This window comes from Chiloscyllium punctatum, chromosome 21 (assembly GCF_047496795.1).
Source record: "Chiloscyllium punctatum isolate Juve2018m chromosome 21, sChiPun1.3, whole genome shotgun sequence".
NCBI classification, from domain to species: Eukaryota; Metazoa; Chordata; class Chondrichthyes; order Orectolobiformes; family Hemiscylliidae; genus Chiloscyllium; species Chiloscyllium punctatum.
Genome location: NC_092759.1, coordinates 638,537 through 659,713, shown reverse-complemented (window position 1 = coordinate 659,713; position 21,177 = coordinate 638,537). Strand labels below are relative to the sequence as shown.

At 46.3% G+C, this 21,177-nt stretch overlaps 1 protein-coding gene across 1 annotated transcript in view; it reads right to left on the bottom strand.

The window, feature by feature from the left end:
* Positions 1 to 5,669, bottom strand: part of LOC140492351 (chloride channel protein ClC-Kb-like) — a 72,395-nt gene extending 66,726 nt beyond the window's left edge. Inside the window, exons 1-2 of the mRNA XM_072591272.1 lie at positions 5,121 to 5,669; positions 3,658 to 3,786 (exon numbers count right to left, since the gene is read on the bottom strand). Of these exons, the coding sequence (XP_072447373.1) occupies positions 3,658 to 3,786; positions 5,121 to 5,508 (517 nt within the window). The 5' untranslated portion in view covers positions 5,509 to 5,669. The remainder of the gene's footprint in view (positions 1 to 3,657; positions 3,787 to 5,120) is intronic.
* Between the last annotated feature and the right edge of the window lie 15,508 nt (positions 5,670 to 21,177).

Below are 21,177 nucleotides of genomic sequence, written 5' to 3'. Positions count from 1 at the left end.
ACATTACCAATATGCCAACACCTACTGATCAATTACCAACTGCACTCCTGCGTTCTGACCTTTCGAGGTGGGCAGTGGCCAGGACTTGCCATTAACTCTTCGATAATATCTGAAAGCTTCTGCTTGTGTTTTTGCCTCCCCATGTTCTCAGGAGAGAGTCCCAAGACATTGGTTAATTGAAAAGCCAGGCTGATGGTATATTGACGAATGGTCTCTGGGTAAACAGCACCCGTGTTCCAGGTATCTTTTCTGTCAGTGCTTTCTCCAGTGATTGGCTGACTGAAGTGAAAACTATGTTCCTTCAAGTATTCAAAATAGGCAGAGTATAGACCATACTTAACCACCCCGTGCTTGTAAAAGATAAAACAAATGCAAGGCATTAGATATGATTCGGTGATCGGGCATCCCATGCTGAATAGTTCCAAGTGCGCCAACAGCCCCACGATCAAACAAATATATTCTTGTATTAAACCGATGGGTGCAAGATGAGAAGTTTCAGAAACATCTCTCTCTTTCCAGCGATATTTCCTTTTTGCTTTAAAATTCCAACATGGCTAAAGAAGGACTGTAATGTTGAACTTTTAACTTTATTATTTCTCTACTGGGTACCAAAGGTGGTGCTAGGAATGGGAACATTCCACTGCACTGCTGTATCATTGGGCTTCAGCACATGTGACAATAAAACCTAATTCTACATTATCTGTTCCCCTCAATATCTTGAACGTGAGAGGGGGAAGTGGCAGTATTGGCATTGTGGTAATGTTAGTAATCCTGTGGAGAAAGTGAGGACTGCAGATGCTGGAGATCAGAGCTGAAAAATGTGTTGCTGGAAAAGCGCAGCAGGTCGGGCAGCATCTATTCCTGAAGAAGGGCTTATGCCCAAAACGTCGATTCTCCTGCTCCTTGGATGCTGCGCTTTTCCAGCAACACATTTTTCAGTTAGTAATCCTGAGGCCCAGGTTAAACTCTGAAGAATATTAGGGATGGAAACCCGCCGTCTTTATCTGACCTGACACATATGTACCTCCAGGCCCACAACGACGAGGCTGACTTCAACTGCCCTCTGAAGTGAACCCTCAGCTCAAGGGGCAATTAAGGATGGGCAACAAATGCTGGTCCAGGTCAGTGGTGGGTGGAAATGAGGACTGCAGATGCTAGAGATTAGATTGGAAAAGCACAGCAGGTCAGGCAGCATCCGAGGAGCAGGAGAATTGACGTTTCGGGCAAAACCCTTTCATCAGGAATCATGCCCATATCACATGAAGGAACCGTGGAAACCCTGCAAAAGCTCTCAGCGTGACTGCCAGCAGAACCACATTGCAAGGTTATCTTGCTAGTGTGATCTGTCCCTCAGATTACCCAATGGAGGTCCACCAAGGTAAGTAGGAAATCCTTTTACAGGAATTGGGCAGCTCTGGCAAGGCCAATATTTGTTGCCCTCCCAAATCACAGAGTGGCTCACCACGCCATTTACCAGCCTTCCCATTTGCTGTGGGTTTGAAGTCACATGTAGGCAAAATCACCGAAGGACAGCAGATTTCTTTCTCTGAAGGACATTAGTGAACCAGATAGATTTTAAACAACTGATGATACAGTCATAGAGGTCTGCAGCTTGGAAACAGGCCCTTCGGCCCAACTTATCCATGTTGCCCAGTTTTCACAATGAACTAGTCCTACTTGCCTGCGTTTGGTCCATACCCCTCCATACCTTTCCCATCCACGTATCTATCTAAATGTTTCTTAAACAATGATATTGTACTTGTCTCCACCACTACTTCTGGCAGTCTTTTCCAGGCACTCACCACCCTCTGTGCGGTGGTTGTCTTGATGGTCATCATGCTGACCACTACCGAGACTAGCTACATACAATTTCCAGATGCACTCATTGAACTGAAGTTTCACCAGCTGCCAAATATTAACCACCACATTGCTATGGGACTGGAGTGATACCTAGGTCAGACCAGGTAAGGACAACAGATTTCTGTCCCTAAAGGACATTAGTGAACTATATGATTTTTTTTAATGACTGTTGTCATGGCTCACCATGCCGGATTTGACGAAATGCATTTAAATTTCACCGGCTGGTGTGTTGGGGTTATGAACTTACATCCCCAGAATATTAGCCTAGACCTGTGGATTATTAACCCAGTGACCCTCTCACTACACCATTGTCTCCCTCAAAGTAAACTATATAATTATAGAGGGCCAACTGTTACTATCTCTAAGCCATTGGAGTTTTGTGGCCATATCTGAGCACCATGGGTTCGGAAGGATGACAAGCCTTTGGAGGGGGTGCAGAGAGGTACCATTAATGAGGGACTTTGATTATATGGAGAAACACCAAAAGTTGAGTTTTGGCAGGACCCTGAACAGTATGGATGTAAAGAGGGATCTTGAGGTTCAAGACCATACCACCCTGAAAGTAGCCACACAGGTATCTTTACCACAGGGTGGGAAAGAAGGCCTTTGACGTGCTTGCACTTATTGATCAGAGAATTGAGTACAAGAGTCAGGATGTCATGTTGTACCTTTATAAGACTTTAGTTCAGCCACACTTGCATTCAATTCTGGTCGCCACATTACAGGAAAGATGCAGAGGCTTTGGGAAAGGTGCAGGAGTGGATGTGGCCTAGATTAGAGGGTATGAGCTATAAGGAGAGTCTAGAAAAGCTCGGGTTGTTTTCTCTGGAGCAGCAGCAGCTGAGGGGAGGCTTGATAGAAATCCATAAAATTACGAGAGGAACAGATAGGGTTGACAGTCAGAATCTTTTTTTCCTGGAGTTGAAATGTCTAATACCAGGGGGTATGCATTTAAGGTGAGAGGGGGAAAGCTCAGAGGAGATGTGAGGGGCAAGTTTTTTTATACAGAGGGAGGTAGGAGTCTGGAACACATTGCGGGATGGCGGTGGAGAAGGATATGATAGGGACATTTATGGGGCTTTTAGATAAGCACATGAACATGAATGGCGGGATATGGACCAAGGACAGGCAGAGGGGATTAGTTTCATTTGGCACATGGTTGGGCATGGTGGGGTGGGGGGGGGGGTGGTGGGGGTGGTGGGGGGGGGGGGGGGGGTGGGTGGTGGGGGTGGGGGGGGGTGCATTCCTATGCTTTACTGTTCCACACTTTTCCTGCAACAGGGGAAACCAATGGGTGATTTGACTGAGGTCTTAAAAATTGTGAGGGCTTTTGATAGAATAACCAAGGAGAGATTGTTTCCACTTGCAAGGGGATCAGTAACCATAGGGACAGAGTTTCCAATCAGTGGCAAGTAATCTAGACTCGAGATAAGGCCAATTTCTTTTTTTTTAAAAAGCGGTGAGTGGTTGCGATCTGGAATGCACTGCCTGAAAGGGCGGTGGGTGCAGATTCAATAGGAACGTTCAGAAGGGGAATCAGAGAAATCAATAAAAAAGGGAAATATTACTCTGAGGCTCTGGGAAAACCACAAGGGGAGAGAGGCCGACTGATGAGCTCTGAGCTGGCACAAGTTGGCTGGGCTGAATGGCTTCCGTCTATCCTGTGTGACTCAATGGTAGAATTAAATACCTTTTCCCTGACATGAGTTTTCAAGCTAGTATTTCCAAGTTGTTGCTGAACGACAGGAAGTAAAGACTTAGAGACAATTTCTCATCCAGCAGAAAATCCTTTGTTACCTCTCTGAAATTTTGAAGTGATCACGTCCAGGCTGAAGCTAATGGTGGCCATGAACATACCCAGCAGGAAAAGAAAAATCCAATCCTCTCCGAATTTTAGGATCTGCTTCCGTACCGACAGTATGAACGCTGTAATGGAACAGTACGCATCAAAGCCAGGATCAGCTCCCAGACCATTATCAAACTTCGGGGCTCTTGTCAATTGAAATGCTGCATTGAGCAATGCTTGGACCGTTCACTGTGGGGCAGTGGGATTGGATTGAGATTGAAGCAGGGCCATGGAGAGAGAGTGGGGCTGTGGAATTGGTTTGGGATTGATACAGGGCTACAGAGCTACAGGGAGGGAGCAGGGCAGTGGGATTAGTTTGGGGGTTGATACAGGGCTATGGGGAGAAAGTGGGACAATAGGATTAGTTTGGGGGTTGATACAGGGCTATGGGGAGAGACCGGGACAGTGGGGTTAGTTTGGGAATTGATACAGGGTTATGGGGAGAATGTGGGGCAGTGGGATTAGTTTGGGGATTGATATAGGGCTACGGGGAGAGAGAGCGGGGCAGTGGGATTAGTTTGGGGATTGATACAGGGCTATGGGGAGAGAGCGGGGCAGCGGGATTAGTTTGGGGATTGATACAGGGCTATGGGGAGAGAGCAGGGCAGTGGGATTAGTTTGGGGATTGATACAGGGCTATGGGGAGAGATTGGGGCAGTAGAGTTAGTTTGGGGATTGATACAGGGCTATGGAGAAAGCAGGGCAGTGGGGCCTGTTTGGGAATTGATACAGGGCTATGTGGAGAGCAGGACAGTGGAATTAGTATGGGGATTGATACAGGATCACGGGGAGAGAGCGGGAAGTGGGATTGGTTTGGGGATTGATACAGGGCTATGGGGAAAGGAGGGCAGTGTGTTTAGTTTGGAGATTGATGCAGGGCTATGGGGAGAGAGCAAGGCAGTGGGATTAGTTTGGGGATTGTCACAGGGTTTATGAAGAGAGAGCGGGGCAGTGGGATTAGTTTGGGGATTGATACAGGGCTATGGGGAGAAAATGGGGCAGTTGGATGGGTTTGGGGATTGATACAGGATCATGGGGAGACAGTGGGGAGTGGGATTGGTTTGGGGATTGATATGGAGCTATGGGGAGAGAGCAGGACAGTGGGATTAGTTTGGGCATTGATACAGGATCATGGGGAGAGAGTGGGAAGTGGGATTGGTTTGGGGTTGATACAGAGTTCTGGGGAGGGAACGGGGCAGTGGGATTGGTTTGGGGATAGATACAGGGCTAAGGAGAAAGCAGGGCAGTGGGATTAGTTTGGGAATTGACACAGGGCTATGGGGAGAGAGCGGGGCAGTGGGATTGATTCTGGACTTTGCAAGTAACGGTGCGGGGATGACTGGCCGAATGGCCACTCTCCATGCTTTGACATCTGACACTGTTCGCCTGACCAACGCCCCACGGTTCAACTTACGTTTCAAGATCTTGAGTATCCTCTGCACCGCCTTCCTGGTCGCGCTCTGCCCCTCATCGGCTGGTAGGTAGCGTTTGTAGGAATCGTGGTTCTCCTCAGCACCCTCCTGCTCCAAATTCTCGCCCTCCCTCTCCGTCCCACCGGCCTGGGACTGGCTGTCGGGCTCCACCGTCTCGATCTGCGCCTCACCTTTATCCAGGTCGTTCTTCTCCGAATAGGGAGGCATCCCCAGCACGAAACCTCCGGCCTTGGAGTACACTCCTGACTGCGACTGACCCGGGGCCTGGAATCCTCTGAGTGTCTTTGCAGCAGAAGGGTGTAATGGCTGATCCCTTTTTTTTAATATAACCCGGCCTCGGTAATCAAACTCTAGATCAAACCAGCCCATTCTGACCTCCTTGCCTCACTCGATTGGTTACTTTTTTTTTCCAAGAAGTTGCTGCAAGGACTCTGTGTCTGTGTGTGTTTTTATCACAAAGAGTCAGTCCGATTACAAAGTGCTTCAGCGCAAAAGTTGGAATGAGTCAGGAGTCACTGCTGAACATTAACCTCGTGCCTGAGCTCTTCTGATTTCTTTCATTTTGCCTGGCCTTATAAAGGGCCCTCCACTGTGATAATCCCACACAGCAGCAGCTGGCCTTATGATGGAGAAACAGTTGATCCTCCCCAGAGTTGGTGACGTGGTAATCGATGTCCCTAACCTTCCCCCCCCCCCCCACCACCGTGGTGCCCAGTGACACAGCGCAGGCTTCCCTCTTCTCCCATGTCGCTTGGCCACCTCCATCTGTATGGAATCAAGTAGTTTGTGGTAACGCCACACCTTTCGATGCCACCTGCCCTGCCCCCCCCCCCCCCCAGCCTGCACCCTGCTCCTCCTGCGGGTACCACGCGACCAAGAAAGGTCTCGCTGAGGGAGGCCAGTGCTTCACATGCAGCTCAAAGAGGGGTTTTTTTTGTTGGGAGTGGGGGGGGGGGGTTGTGTTTAAGGGGGCAAATGTTGGCCTAGGAACCCTGGGTGAAACCCTTCTCTGGAAATGTTCTTACAAATCGACCCGCAATGTGGGGCTTCCTTGATACTACCATGGAGGCTAGGCGGAGGTGGGTGCTGCAGCTGCTGGAGATTAGAGGCAAGATTAGAGAGTGGTGCTGGAAAAGCACAGCAGGTCAGGCAACCCTCCTGATGAAGGGCCTTTGCCCAAGACGTTGATTTGCCTGCTCCTCAGATGCTGCCTGACCTGCTGTGCTTTTGGAGCACCACTCTAATCTTACTACTGTTAGCCTAGAAGCAGAGGGTCACAGTCTAAGGCTGAGGGGTGACCTTATAGAGGTTTATAAAATCATGACAGGAAAAGATAAAGTGAATGGCGGGTGTCTTTCCCGAGGTTGAGGGATTCATGACTAGGGAGCATTTGTTTTAAGGTGAGAGGAGGAAGATTTTAAAAAGACATGAGGGACATTTTTCTTTGGAGGGCTTTGCATCTGAAATGAACTTCCAGAGGGAGTTGTGGATGTGGGTACAGTTACAATGTTTAAAAGACATTTGGATGAGCACGCAAGAAATTCTTGGAGGGACAGGGACCAAATACAGGGACCAAATACAGGGACAGGTGGGACTAGTTTAGTTTGGGATTATGGTCAGCATGGATTGGTTGGACTGAGGGGGTCTGCTGTATGATACAGGAGAGGCCAATTAGGACTGCGACAAGGAGAAATGCCTTCACCCAGAGATTGGGGAGCCTGTGGAATTCTCTGCCATGGAAAGTTGTTGAGGCCAAAACATTGAATGTTTTCAATAAGGAGTTAGATCCCATTCTTGGGGCTAAAACAGATTAAATGGGGGAGAAGGTAGCAATAGGGGACTGAGCTGGATGATCAGCCATGATCATGTTGAATAGAGAAGCAGGTTCAAAGGGCTGGCTGGCTTACTCCTGCTCTTATTTTCTATATCTATATGTTTCTTTCTATATGCCTCTTTCTGGAATAGATTTGAACTCACAACAGTCATTGGCTGAGAGATGAGAGAGCTCCACACCAAGGCCAGCACAAAACCTCCCAAGATTGAAACATGCATTTTATAAAAGATTTACTGAATCTTCTCAGATGTTCACCAGCAGTCAAGACTTGGTAATAGGTGCCAGCCATTTGCCCTCCCTTGACTTGGATGTTTTGACTTGACAATCTCCAACCTTCTGGCCTCAGCCTTGACTTCAATAATTAAAACTCACACAATAACAAGTTTATTTGGAAGCACTAACGTTTGGAACTCCAGGAATGGCGCTCCGAAAGCTAGTGCTTCCAAATAAACCTGTTGCTGTGTTTCTGTGCTGTACATCATTGGGGCGGCACGGTGGCTCGGTGGTTAGCACTGCTGCCTCACAGCACCAGGGGTCCCAGGTTTGATTTCCGCCTTAGGCGACTGTCTGTGTGGAGTTTGCACATTCTCTCCGGGTGCTCCAGTTTCCTCCCACAGTCCAAAGGCGTGCGGGTCAGGTGAATTGGCCATGCCAATTTGCCCGTAGTGTTAGGTGCATAGGTCAGAGGGAAACGGGTCTGGGTGGTTTACTCTTCGGAGGGTCGGTGTGGACTTGTTGGGCCGAAGGGCCTGATTCCACACTGTAGGGAATCTAATCTAATCTCTATGACTCTATGTTGGTCTGTAACCTAGTGTTGTGTGATTTATAATTTAGTTCACCCCAGTCCAACATCAGCACCTCCAAGTCATGACTTCAGTACTTGGACATCAAAGCCTCTCCCTCTGTTTGTTTCTTTTTCACTACATCAGGATTGTTTTAAACTATTTTTTCTTGATCCCTTTAGTTCAGGTGGTGTGGTAGCAATGTCACTGGATTAGTAATCCAAGAATAATAGTTGTCAAGGGATACAGGTTCAAACCCTACCGTGACAGTTATTGGAATGAATTAATTAATCTGGGACAGAAAGCTAGCCTCAGTGACTATCGATAGCTGTAAAAGTCCACTTGGCTCATTCATTCGCTTTCGGGAGAGAAACCTGCCCTCCTTACACAGGGTGAGTTTTGAAACCGTGAGCCATGTGGTTGACTTTCAACTCCCTCTTAAATGGCCAAGGGAGCCACTTAGCTCAAAGGCAATTTGAGACGGCAACAAATGTTAGCCTTGCCAGCAATACCCAAATCCTGTGAAAGAATTCAGTGAAGAGTTATTGACCTGAAACCGTAATCCTGTTCTTCTCTCGGCAGAGGTTACTCGACCTGTTGAGTGTTTCCAGCGCTCTCTGCTTTAATTCCTAACCTGTCTTCTGACCTAAGATGGTCATACACCCAAATGCACAAAAACATGCCCAACATATAAGTCACTTACACAAGCAAACAGACACACACACATGCATTTCCCATTAGTTGCACTGGTGATCCGGGTCAAAGCCCTGGCTGATTTGCTTTCCCTTTCTCTGGAAACAGGCCAGGTCACTGTATCCCAGTATCCCTGTATGTTTGGGTTGGGGGAGTGCGGGGTGAGATAGAGAGAGCGATAGAGAGAGCGATAGAGAGAGAGAGAGAGAGATGTGGAGCCACAGCAAACAGCTTGATCCTTAAAAACAGGGAAACAATTTAGGAACTGGAGAGATTTCTGTGGAGGTTTGACATGGGTGCATTTTGACCAACAAAGAGCTTACTTAATTCCAAATTTATTACACCTGGGAAAATTGAAAACAAGATTAAGACCCTGCAGAATTTGCGTGAGCAAACTCCAGCCGTTTAATCTTCGAATTCCTGGCTGCAATGTGCCTGTAAAAGTCAGTGTGCTTGTAGTACTGAGCTCCTCTCCACTTGCCTGGGAACTGTGGCTTGCCAGTGCCAACTTACCACCTTACTCAAACAGAACTTGTCCTACCTCTGAGGCTTGGCAACTGAGTGTTCAAGCCACCTGACCAAAGAGGAGATGAGCAGGGGTGGAAATGTACTGTTTGCTGATTGACCATCAGCCGTGCCTCAATTTGAGAGTGACACCCACTTGGGCTCTGTTGAGTGTCTTCAAGTGACAGGGCAGGCCTGTGAGTCTTTGGGCTGTAGGATCTAGACCGCAGGATTATCTTTACTCCCCTGCTGCCGCTCTACCTCATCGTTGAAGATTTTCGGACTCAAAGTGTGAAGCAGCTTAATAAACAACTTGGCACCATTTTGAACCATTTGTTACCAACTGCACCCAGTCATTAATGTCAATGATGTCACACGGGGAGGACAGCCTCAGTGTAATCTATATAGAGTCAAGATTAGAGTGGTGCTGGAAAAGCACAGCAGGTCAGGCAGCATCCGAGGAGCAGGAAAATCGACGTTTCAGGCAAAAGCCCTTCATTCAGCCCAAAACATCGATTTCCCTGCTCCTCCGATGCTGCCTGACCTGCTGTGCTTTTCCAGCACCACTCTAATCTTGACTCTAATCTCCAGCATCTGCAGTACCCACTTCTGCCTAGTAGTGGGTGGCACAGTGGTTTGCACTGCTACCTCACAGTGCCAGAGACCTGGGTTCAATTCCCACCTCAGGTGACTTTCTGTGTGGAGTTTGCACATTCTCCCTGTGTCTGTGCGGATTTCCTCCCACAATCCAAAAATGTGCAGGTTAGGTGAATTGGCCATGCTAAATTGCCCGTAGTGTTAGATGTAGGGGAAAGGGTCTGGGTGGGTTGTGCTTCGGCAGGTTGGTGTGGACTTGTTGGGCCGAAGGGCCTGTTTCCACACTGTAAGTAACCTAATCTAAAAATCTATATAGACCCAACCATTGGCTAGATACGCTCAGTCACCTAGCTCGGATGGCAGAGAGTAAGGACGTCAGTTGAGGGTCAGTCAATAACAGCTGCATTTATGTAGCCTCCTTAATGATGTAACCAATCCTGAGGAGGGTTGCCAAAGCAAACCGAAAACTGTATGAGCCACAGTTTCCAACAGATGACCTAACATCAGATCAGCTTTAAAGAGCATTTTAAAGTAGAACTGAGAGAATGCAGAGAGTTTTCAAGAGGGAATCCCAGAGTTTGAGGCCCCAAGTATCCGAAGGCAATGGTGGAACAATGGAAATCAAGGGGACGAGGATGTTTGAAAGTTATAAAGTTGACACAATTCAAAGTACAAGTACAGGAAAAGACGAGGTATAAATAGAGACACCGGAGACCACCAACATGTTAGCAAAAGAGGTAGCCACCCAAGGCAGCTTGTCTATACTGTATCTTTGGAAGAACCATTTAATTCACTATGCTCTTCACCCACGTCCCTGTGAATAGAATCCCTACAGTGTGGAAGCAGGCTATTCGGCCCATCAAGTCCACACTGACCCTCCATAACGTATCGCAGCCAGAGCCATCCTATCCCATGGCTAATCCACCTAACCTGCATATCTGTGGACACTATGGGCAATTTAGCTTGGCCAATCCACCCTGACCTGCACACCTTTGGACTGTGGGAGGAAACCGGAGCACCCGGAGGAAAGCCACACAGACACAAGGAGAACTTGCAAAACTCCATACAGACAGTCGCCTGAGGATGGAATCAAGCCTGGGTCCCTGGTGCTGTGAGGCAGTAGGACTAACCACTGAGCCACCGTGTCACAATGCCATATTCAAACTCCCTTACCAGAGTTAAAAATCACACAACACCAGGTTATAGTCCAACAGGTTTAATTGGAAGCACTGTGTTCTCTGGCTGTGCCATAATGTTTAGACTGATTCTAATCTAAAAAGTGAGTTAACAGAGTCTCACATGGATTCATGCAGTTTTTGAGCAAAGTACAATGTAACTCTGCAAGTACAAATTCACCCCACAAATGTATATGTGTGCATTGTGAGTGTGAGAGAGTCACAACCCCCCACCCCAAACTGACAGACACACACACAAACCCACATGCATACATATACGTATAGATTTGTGGGGTGAATTTGTACTTGCAGAGTTACATTCAACTTTGCTCAAAAACTGCATGAATTCATGTAAGACTCTGTTAACTCACTTTTTAGATTAGAATCAGTCTAAACATTATGGGACAGACAGAGAACACAGGGGGCTAACACCTTCAACACATTATCTGGCTAACACCAATTGTGGTGGCATGGTGGCACAGTGGCACAGTGGTTAGCATTGCTGCCTCACAGCGCCGGATACCTGAGTTCGATTCCTGCCTCAGGCAACTGTCTGTGTGGAGTTTGAGGTAAAAACAATGACTGCAAATGCTAGAAAGCAAATACTGGATTAGTGGTGCTGGAAGAGCACAGCAGTTCAGGCAGCATCCAACGAGCAGCGAAATTGACGTTTCGGGCAAAAGCCCTTCATCAGGAATAAAGGCAGTGAGCCTGAAGCATGGAGAGATAAGCTAGAGGAGGGTGGGGGTGGGGAGAGAGTAGCATAGAGTAAGAGCTCCAGAGCAGAGGAAATGACCTGGGAGTTGCAGTGGGAGAGGGACTCCCTGAGATTCTTGTAGAGAGAGGAGGAAAACTTCCTCAAGGCAGGCATCCTTGCAAGAGTTTGCACATTCTCTCTGTGTCTGTGTGGGTTTGCTCTGGTTTCCTCCCAGAGTCCAAAGATGTGCAGCTCAAGTGAATTGGCCATGCTAAATTACCCAGAGTGTTAGGTGCATCATTCAGAGGGAAATGGGTCTGGGTGGGTTATTCTGCGGAAGGTTGGTGTGGACTGGTTGGGCCAAAGGGCCTGTTTCCACACGGTAGGGAATCTAATCTAAATATTACAGTTAACCTGAGAATGTAACTTTTTTTAAAAAAGTTTTGTGATTTACACATGGTATTCGAACAGATGAAAGGCTCAACAATCAAGGTATTTTTCAATGTATAATTTCAGTTACATCACACTGTAAACTTCTGCTATAAATTCTGTGTCTTACAATTGTGTCCTCCACAACTACCTGATGCAGGAGCGGCCCTCCGAAAGCTAGTGCTTCCAATTAAAGCTGTTGGACTATAACCTGGTGTGTGTGATTTTTAACTTTGTCCACCCCAGTCCAACACCGGCATCTCCAAAGCATCCCTTTCTAGAGGTGACTGTCCCATTAGCTTGAAATGCCCTTTCAGGCAGCGCACCCAAAAGACTGGGATGAGTGAAATCTAACAGATGCTGACTGCTTTGTCCTTCTAACGGAAATAGCACTGAAACAGATCAGTCCAGCCTGGGCCAATCAGATGGCTTGAGTTGAGGACAGAACAACATTAAATGAGATAGATTTAACTTCAGTGCTCATCTCTACAGGAAGGCACCAAGAGCTTTTTTTAAAAAGATCTTTTGTTGGATGAAAACAAGTCTGCATTCACTGCCCATCCTTAATTGACAAGAGGGTTTGAAAATCAAGTATTGCTGTGGGTCTGGAGTCACGTTTAGGTCAGACCAGGTAAGATTGGTGGACTTCGTCCCATGAAGTGTATTAGTGACCCCAATGACATTTTACGACATGTAACAAAGGCCACCTTTAGTGCTAGCAATTTAGTCCAGATTTATTGAATTCAGATTTTGTTACCTGTCCTAAGGTAAGTCAGCCTGGCTTTCTGGATTCTGGGTTCAGTGGCAATGCAACTCCCCCACTGCTTCCCCCTAGGTTACCTACTTGAGCTCCATAGCCCTTGATTGTTCAACAACATCAACAACTTATGGAGAATCATTATGGAATGTCTCAAGGCCCTTTGCAGACCATAAGACATTAGAGCAGAAACGAGACCATCTGGCCCATTGAATCTATTCCACCATCAGATCGTGGCTGGTAGGTTTTTCAACCCCATTTTCCCACTTCCTCCCTGTAATCTTTCATAAAATATTGCACCGGGCTGCTTAAGGAGGTACAAGGACTAATCAAAGGCAAGGGACTTAAGGAGTGTTTTGAAAGGGGAAAAGCAAATGCAGATGAAGACATGCTCACTAATAGTGGAATGACTAAAATTCAGGACACTCAAAGACACCAGAGTAGGAGCAGCTTGGGATACCGCAAGGGTTGGTGAGCTGAAAGGCATCATGGAGATTGGGAGGGGGTGGGCAAGGCAGTTGAAAACAGGGAGGAGAATTTGAAAATCAGGACTTGCTTGACTGAGGGTCAGCATGCACAGTGGGGTGAAAAAGGAATGGGGTCGAGAGTGCGGTGCTGGAAAAGCACAGCAGGTCAGGCAGCATCCGAGGAGCTAGAAAATCGACGTTTTGGGCAAAAGCCCTTCACACTCGCGACTCTAATCTCCAGCATCTGCAGTCCTCACTTTCGCCTGATAAAGGAATGGGCCTTGCCATGAATTAAGACAGGGCAGCAACGTTTTAGATGACAGATGACAGAGGGTAGAATTGGGCAGACACACGGGTAACCAAGATGTGAACGAAATGATCACACAGGGGCAATGTTGCACACGTAGAAATAGGTAGTTTTAATGATGGTGGAAAAGCACAGTAGGTCAGGCAGCATCCAAGGAGCAGGAAAATCGACATTTCGGGCAAAAGACCTTCATCAGGAATCCAGGCCAGGCAGCATCTGAGGAGCAGGAAAATTGGCATTTCGGGCAAAAGCCCTGATGAAGGGCTTTTGACCAAAATGCCAATTTTCCTGCTCCTCGGATGCTGCCTGGCCTGCTGCGCTTTTCCAGCACCGCTCTGATCTCCAGCATCTGCAGCCCTCACTTTCGCCCAGTTTTAATGACGGCATGATTATCAGTCTTGGAAGTTCCAGAGGACCTCTAACGTATCTCAGGCTTTTGTCAGCGGGAACTGCAGATTTCCACAATGCTTTGTGTGATTTCCCTCTGAAAGGATTTAACCTTAAAGGCTGTGTCTGCTGACACTTATTCACTTACACCTTTGAGAGAGCACTAATCCAGAAAGGTGTATGTATATGATTCCAGCAATGTGACATCCAATGATGTTATACCCAAATGCATTGCATGTGTGTGTTCAGTCACAACACCTTTCTGTCCTCCATTTAAATACATGAAATTATGTGGTGTCAATAGACACAGCCAATTTTGAAATTATGATTCCCTTCATCCCTTTAGAGAAAACATTTCCCCAGTGCATTCTACTTTCTGTCAAACCCACATTGTCCTGAACCTTTTAAATTCCATAAGGAATGCAGTTCAACTTTGTGCAGCCTGTCTTCGTCAGGCCACAGGGTGAGACAAGTCAGAGTAGGCCCCAATCTCCGAGCATTCGCAGCTTTTAGTTGCTATGGCAACAGAGAGGGCCACTCTAACAGGAATTGCAATTCCCCTGGCTCTTGGCCTACACCTTCCCCCTCACCCCATCCCACCCACAACAAAGTGGCCGGAATAACACAAGTGTTGACCGAGTTTAAAAGAAAATTTTCCAGCAGTTAATAAATACCAGGGGAGCTGCTTATTAAAGCCATTCAGGAGACGGGGGAGGGAATACTGGGCTCCTCGTGCTTCGCAATACATTCATTCAATGATCACAAATGGAAGCAAACGTTTAAAAGTTCCTTTAATTTCTTTGTATGGCATTTTCTCTGCTTCATATTCAGCCTTGGCTCTCATCTGTCCTGTTGCCACTGATGCCTTTTTCATTGCTTGCTTACGCTCCAAGTTTCTTGCATTATAGACTGGATATCCAACAGAGAGGCAGTGTCTTTGCTTCCCTTCACTCCCACCTCTGCATTCATATTTTTCAAAATCCTCTCCAATATCCTGGTAAAAACTGGAAGATTATGCTGTACAGGGTGTTAGTGAGGCTGCACTTGGAGTACTGTGTGCAGTTTTGGTCTCCTTACTTGAGAAAGGACATACTGGTTCTGGAGGGGGTGCAAAGAAGGTTCACTCAGTTGATTCTGGAGTTGAGAGGATTGGCTTATGAGGAGAGATTGAATAGATTGGAACTATAATCATTGGAATTGAGAAGAACGAGGGAGGATCTTAGAGAAACATTTAAAATTATGAAGGGAATACATGAGATAGAAGCAGGAAGATTGCTTCCACAGGCAGATGAAACTAGATTTGTGGGGTATCGCCTCAAAATAAGGAGGGGAGCAGATTTAGGACTGATTTGAGGAGGAACATCTTTACCCAAAGGGTTGTGAATTCCCTACCCAGTGAAGCAGTTGAGGCTACCTCGTTGAATGTTTATAAGGCGGAGGAAGATAGATTTTTGAACAGTAAAGGAATTAAAGGTTATGGTGAGAGGATGGGTAAGTGGAGCTAAGTATCCAAAAAGATCAACCATGATCTTGTTGAATACCAGAGTAGGCTTGAGGGCCCAGATACTGGATTAGTGACGCTGGAAGAGCACAGCAGTTCAGGCAACATCCAACGAGCAGCGAAATCGACGTTTCGGGCAAAAGCCCTTCATCCTGATGAAGGGCTTTTGGCCGAAACGTCGATTTCGCTGCTCGTTGGATGCTGCCTCAACTGCTGTGCTCTTCCAGCACCACTAATCCAGTATTTGCTTTCCAGCATCTGCAGTCATTGTTTATTACCTTGAGGGCCCAGATGACCTACTCCTGCTCCTACTTCTTATGTAATTTTGTGGAAATACCTGGTTTCTTTAAAAGGTGTCATTAGTCGGTCACTGGGGGCATTGAGAGTCTTTTGTTTAAACAAGACTTCCTAAAAATCACATGACTGGTGGTCATGATTTGGAGGTGCTGGAGTTGGACTGGGGTGGACAAAGTTAAAAATCACACAACACCAGGTTATAGTCCAACAGTTTATTTGGAAGCACTAGCTTTGGGAGCGCTGCTCCTTCATCAGGCGGTTGCTGGAGAATAAGGTTGTAAGACACAGAATTTATAATACAAGTTTACAGTGTGATGTAGCTGAAATTATATATCGAAAAAGACCTGAATTGTTTGTTAAGTCTCTCATCTTCTGGAATGACCATGCTGGTTTCAGTTCTTTTATATGTAAATCACAAAACTTTTACATTCTCGAGTGAACTTTAACAACTGGTGTCATGTCGGCCCAGATAATGTATTGAAGGTGTTAGCTCCCTGTGTGAGGCTGTCTCTGCCACAATGGTCAGACTGATTCTAATCTCAAAACCGGATTTACAGAATCTTACATGGATTCATGTAACCAACAGAAACCAGAGAACTGAAACCAACATGGTCATTCTAAAAGATGAGAGACTTAACAAACAATCCAGGACTTTTTCAATATATGATTTCAGTTACATCACACTGTGAACTTTTTCTATAAATACCGGGTCTTAGAGCTTTTCTCCACAATCACCTGATGAAGCAGCAGTGCTCCGATGACTGGTGGTAACTGCTTGTGTTACCATGGGCCTTTGTTGGAGCTGATCTTCGCACGTTGACTGGATGGAGAATGCTTTGTTATCTAGTCTTCATCTGGGGGACAAGAAGCCTGCGAGGAAGAGCTACCCGGCTGATCTCTCCCACTTCTGAGAAGAACACCCTCTACACCAGTTCAGGATGAAATCGATTTGTTCTTCTGAAAGAGTCATTGAACGAAGCTTGTATTTCCTGAGCAAGACACATCTTAGACAACAGGGTCATTATTGACTTGACCCCATGTGCCAGGACAACAGACTCCATAATAATCCACGCTTTATCCTTTTGTCTCAAGGGTAACCTATTAGTTAATGTGTTGTTTTGTCAGAAAGCCAACCTTAGCAGAGAAATTTGTTTTTTTTTGGCTCTTTCATATTACCGAGTGCGTTAGTTAACTAATTCCTGCATTTTCATTGAATACATTTTGTTTTGATAATAAACCTATAATTACATTTGTTAAGTAACTTCGATGACAGATCTTGTTGTTTGAAACCTGATATAGACAAGGTATTTAATTGGTCACCGTGGTAACTGGAAAAACTAGTATGGCACGATAGCAATAGTGAATACCTCCAGTCTCGGTCAACTCGGTCAAAACCACTGTGCACGATAGCACAGTGGTTAGCACTGCTGCCTCACAGTGCCAGATACCTGGGTTCAATTCCTGCCTTGGGCAACTGTCTGTATGGAGTTTGCACATTCTCCCCGTGTCTGCGTGGATTTCCTCCCACAGTCCAAAGATGTGCAGGTTAGGTGAATTGGCCATGCTAAATTGCCCCTAGTGTTAGGTGTAGGGGATTGGGTCTGGTTGGGTTGCTCTTCGGCGGGTCAGTGTGGACTTGTTGGCCCGAAGGGCCTGTTTCCACACTGTAAGTAATCTAATCTAAACCTTCTCACTTCCTACCATGGGAAACACGACAGAATCCCTGCAATGCAGAAAGAGACTATTCAGCCATCAAGTCCACACCAACCCTCTGAAGAACATCCCCTCCAGACCTACGCTACTACCTTCTCCCTGTAACCCCACATTTCCCATGGCCAATCCACCTAACCTGCACATCTTTGGACTGCGAGAGGAAACCCATACAGACACGGGGAGAATATGTAAACTCCACGCTGACAGTCACCCAAGGGTGGGATTGAACCCAAGTCCCTGGCGTTGTGAAGCAGCAGTGCTAACCACTAAGCACCCAAAGCTTTTGTAGCTACCTTTTTGTAATTTACGAGTGACATGGTGACTCAGTGATTAGCACTGCTGCCTCACGGTGTCAGGGACTTGGATTCGATTCCACCCTCAGGTGTCTGCGTGGTGTTTGCACATTTTCTTGTGTCTACATCGTGTTATGACACAACTATAAACCCTTCTGCTAATTAAACCAAACACACATTACGGGCAGCACGGCGCCTCAGTGGTTAGCACTGCTGCTTCACAGCACCAGGGACCCGGGTTCGAGCCCTACTTCAGGCAACTGTCTGTGTGGAGATTGCACATTCTTCCAGTATCTGCATAAGTTTCCTCCGGGTGCTCCGGTTTCCTCCCACAGTCCAAAGATGTGCAGGGCAGGTGACTTGACCATGGGAAATTGCCCATAGTGTTACGTCCATTAGTCGGGGTAAATAGAGGATAGGGGAATGGGTCTTCAGAGGGCCGGTGTGGATCTGTTGGGCCAAATGGCCTATAGGGAATGTAATGTAATGTAATCTAATCACAAGAAAAGCTCACTTTGCCTTGTAATCTGTTAAAGTATGAGTGACAGAGAACTACCTAAATTCCACTATTTAAAGAAAAAATAACAATTTTATTATTTAACTCTAAAAGTGAACATCAAACAATAACCATTTACAACTCTGTGCCTCCTTTTTCTTGTTATCTACCCCCCACCCTTTAACAATATACTGATCCAATAAAAGCCCCTATTAAATTTACAGCGACTCAATTTTCAAAACCAGACAAGGGTTGTCGTTTCCGGTGTCAGTCTTCCTGTTTGTAGATCTCCCTGGGTCGTCTTTGGTCTTCTGCTGCAAAGATGTTTCATATGAAAAAGGTACCTTTAACAGAGAGTGTGGTGAATCGCAGTCTTTCAATGGCAGTTGGTCCTCTTTCTGGCTAACTGTCCAAAATGCCTGCTTTAAAAACCCCAAACATTGATTGCCTCATTGGCTCAATGTTGTCAAAACAGTAAAATTCAAATCAGATTAGGTTTTAGTATCTTGGGGCATAATTTAAACTGATTGATTAAATTTGAACTGCTGTGAAAACAACCAGTATCTAGATTATAGCCAAAATGTTCCATCTTTCAATTTTCCAGCCCACTCTGTGACATGACAGGTGCTTGCCAGCTTTGACTCTCTCTTAAAAGTACGTACCTTCAACTTCATAACAATGGGTTTCCTCTCATAGTCCAAAGACGCACAAGTGGATTTGGCTATGCTAAACTGCCCAGAGTATCCAGGGCTGTGCAGGTTGGGTGTATTAGCCATTAGAATTGCAGGGATGAGGTTGGATGCTCTTTAGGAGGTTCAGTGCAGATTCAGTGGGCTGAATGGCCTGATATAAGGCACTAATCAGATCAAAGCTGAAATGCTGCTACTAAACATTTTGGTCCCCTTATCTCAGGAAAGATATACTGGCATTGGAGGCAGTCCAGACAAGGTTCAGTGGGTTGATGTCAGTATGGAGGGATTTTCTTTTGAGGAGATGTTAAGCAGAATGGACCTGTATTCAGGAGACAGAACTGCAGATGCTGGAGGTTCAGAGTGGATAAAGAGTGGAGCTGGCAAAAAGCACAGCAGGTTAAGCAACATCAGAGGAGCGGGGGAAATCGAAGGAACCTTTCATCAGGAGTTGCACTCATTAGAGTTTACGAGAATGAGAGGTGACCTTACTGAAACATTTAAGATTCTTACGCGACTTGACGGGAGATGTCAGGGGTGGGTTCTTTACCCAGAGAGTGGTGGGGGCATGGAATGCGCTGCCCGTGGGAGTGGTAGAGTCAGAATCATTGGCGACCTTTAAGCGGCATTTGGATAGGTACATGGATGGGTGCTTAATCTAGGTTAGAAGTTCGGCACAACATCGTGGGCCGAAGGGCCTGTTCTGTGCTGTATTGTTCTATGTTCTATGTTCTAAATGTGAAGAGATTGTTTCTCCTTGTGGGAGAGTCTAGGACCAGACGTAACCTCACTATGAGGGTTTGTACTTTAAGTCAGAAGATGGAATTTCTCCTCTTTGAGGGCAGTCAATCTGTGAAATTCTTTCTGGCAAGGCAAGGTCATCAAGGCTGCGATAGACAGATTTTTTTAATTAAGAAGGGGATTAAGGGTTATCGGGAAAAGGCAGGAGAGCAGAGTTGAGGATGATCGTATTCGGAGAGCATACTTGATAGGTTGAACGGCTTACTTCTGTTCCTGTGTCTTTTCGCCTTATCTGCTGAGGAGACCTAGTGAATGCCTCTGCAGTTCATCCACAATTTTGTTTCCGAGTGACGAATTATGATCCTGTCAGAAGCAGGAAGGTCATTTCCAGCAATAATCTCCAACCAGTATTAACAAACCAACTCAATTCCTAGGTGACATTGCAATTACAGAATAAACAAGGCTCTGAGTCAAGGCTGCACCAAGCAGTTGGTGCTGGTATTGAACCAAGACTAACTGATCCTCAGCTGACACTCTGCACGCACAGGGGAATCTTGCAGCGTATGTGTGCCCTGGTAGCTGCTGCCCTTGTCCTTTGAGCTGGGTGTAGAGGTCACACTGCATTTTGTAGATAGTACACATTGCTGCTCTGTGCATTAGTGGTGGAAGGAGTGAACATGTGAACGTTTAAGGTGGTGCATGGGGTGAAAATCAAGCAGGCCACTTATCCAATGTGGTGTCAAGCTTCTTGAATGTCGTTGGAGCTGCATTCATCTAGGCAAGTGAGGAGTATCCCATCACACTTCTGACTTGTGCCTTACAGACAGTGCATGGGCTTTGGGAAGTCAGGAGGTGAGTCACTCTTTAACACTGGCAGACAAGGTGGTTAAGAAGGCGTTTAGCACGCTTGCCTTCGTTGCTCAGACCTTTGAGTACAGGAGTTGGGACGTCATGTTGAGTTTGTACAGGACATTGGTGAGGCCTCTTTTGGAGTACTGTGTCTAGTCCCGGTCACCCTGTTTATAGGAAGGATATCATTAAATTGGAGAGGGATTGGAAAAGATTTACCAGGATGTTGCCAGAAATGGAGGGTTTGAGATATTGAAAATAGGGTGGGACATTTTTCACTGGAGCGCAAGAGGCTGAGGGATGCCCTGATAGAGGTTTATACAATCATTAGGGGCACAGAAAAGGTGAAAAGCAAGGAACACTCATTTTGGTTGGGTGTCGCTCTAAACTAGAGGGCCTATTTTTAAAGTGAAATAAGAAAGATTTAAAAAAGGACTGAGGGGCAACCTTTTCACACAGTTACTGTGTAGAATGACACGCGCATCAGGACCTTCTTATGCACCCGAGATAACGCTCCAGCTGGGTGCATATCGACCTGGTACGGCAACACTCTGCCCAGGATCATAAGAGACGACAGAAAGTGGTGTGCACAGCCCAGACCATTACAGGAGCCAAGCTCCCATCCACGGACTTCATTTATACTTCTTGTTGCTGTGGAAAGGCTGCCAGCATCATCAAAGACCCCTCTCAACCCTGATAAGATTCTCTTCCAACCTCTTCAGTCAGGCAGAAACTTGAACACAGGCACTGACAAGTTCAACACAGGATTTGAATAGTTATATAAATTGCCTCAACTGTAGTTATTGGAGATATAGAACAATGAGAGCCAC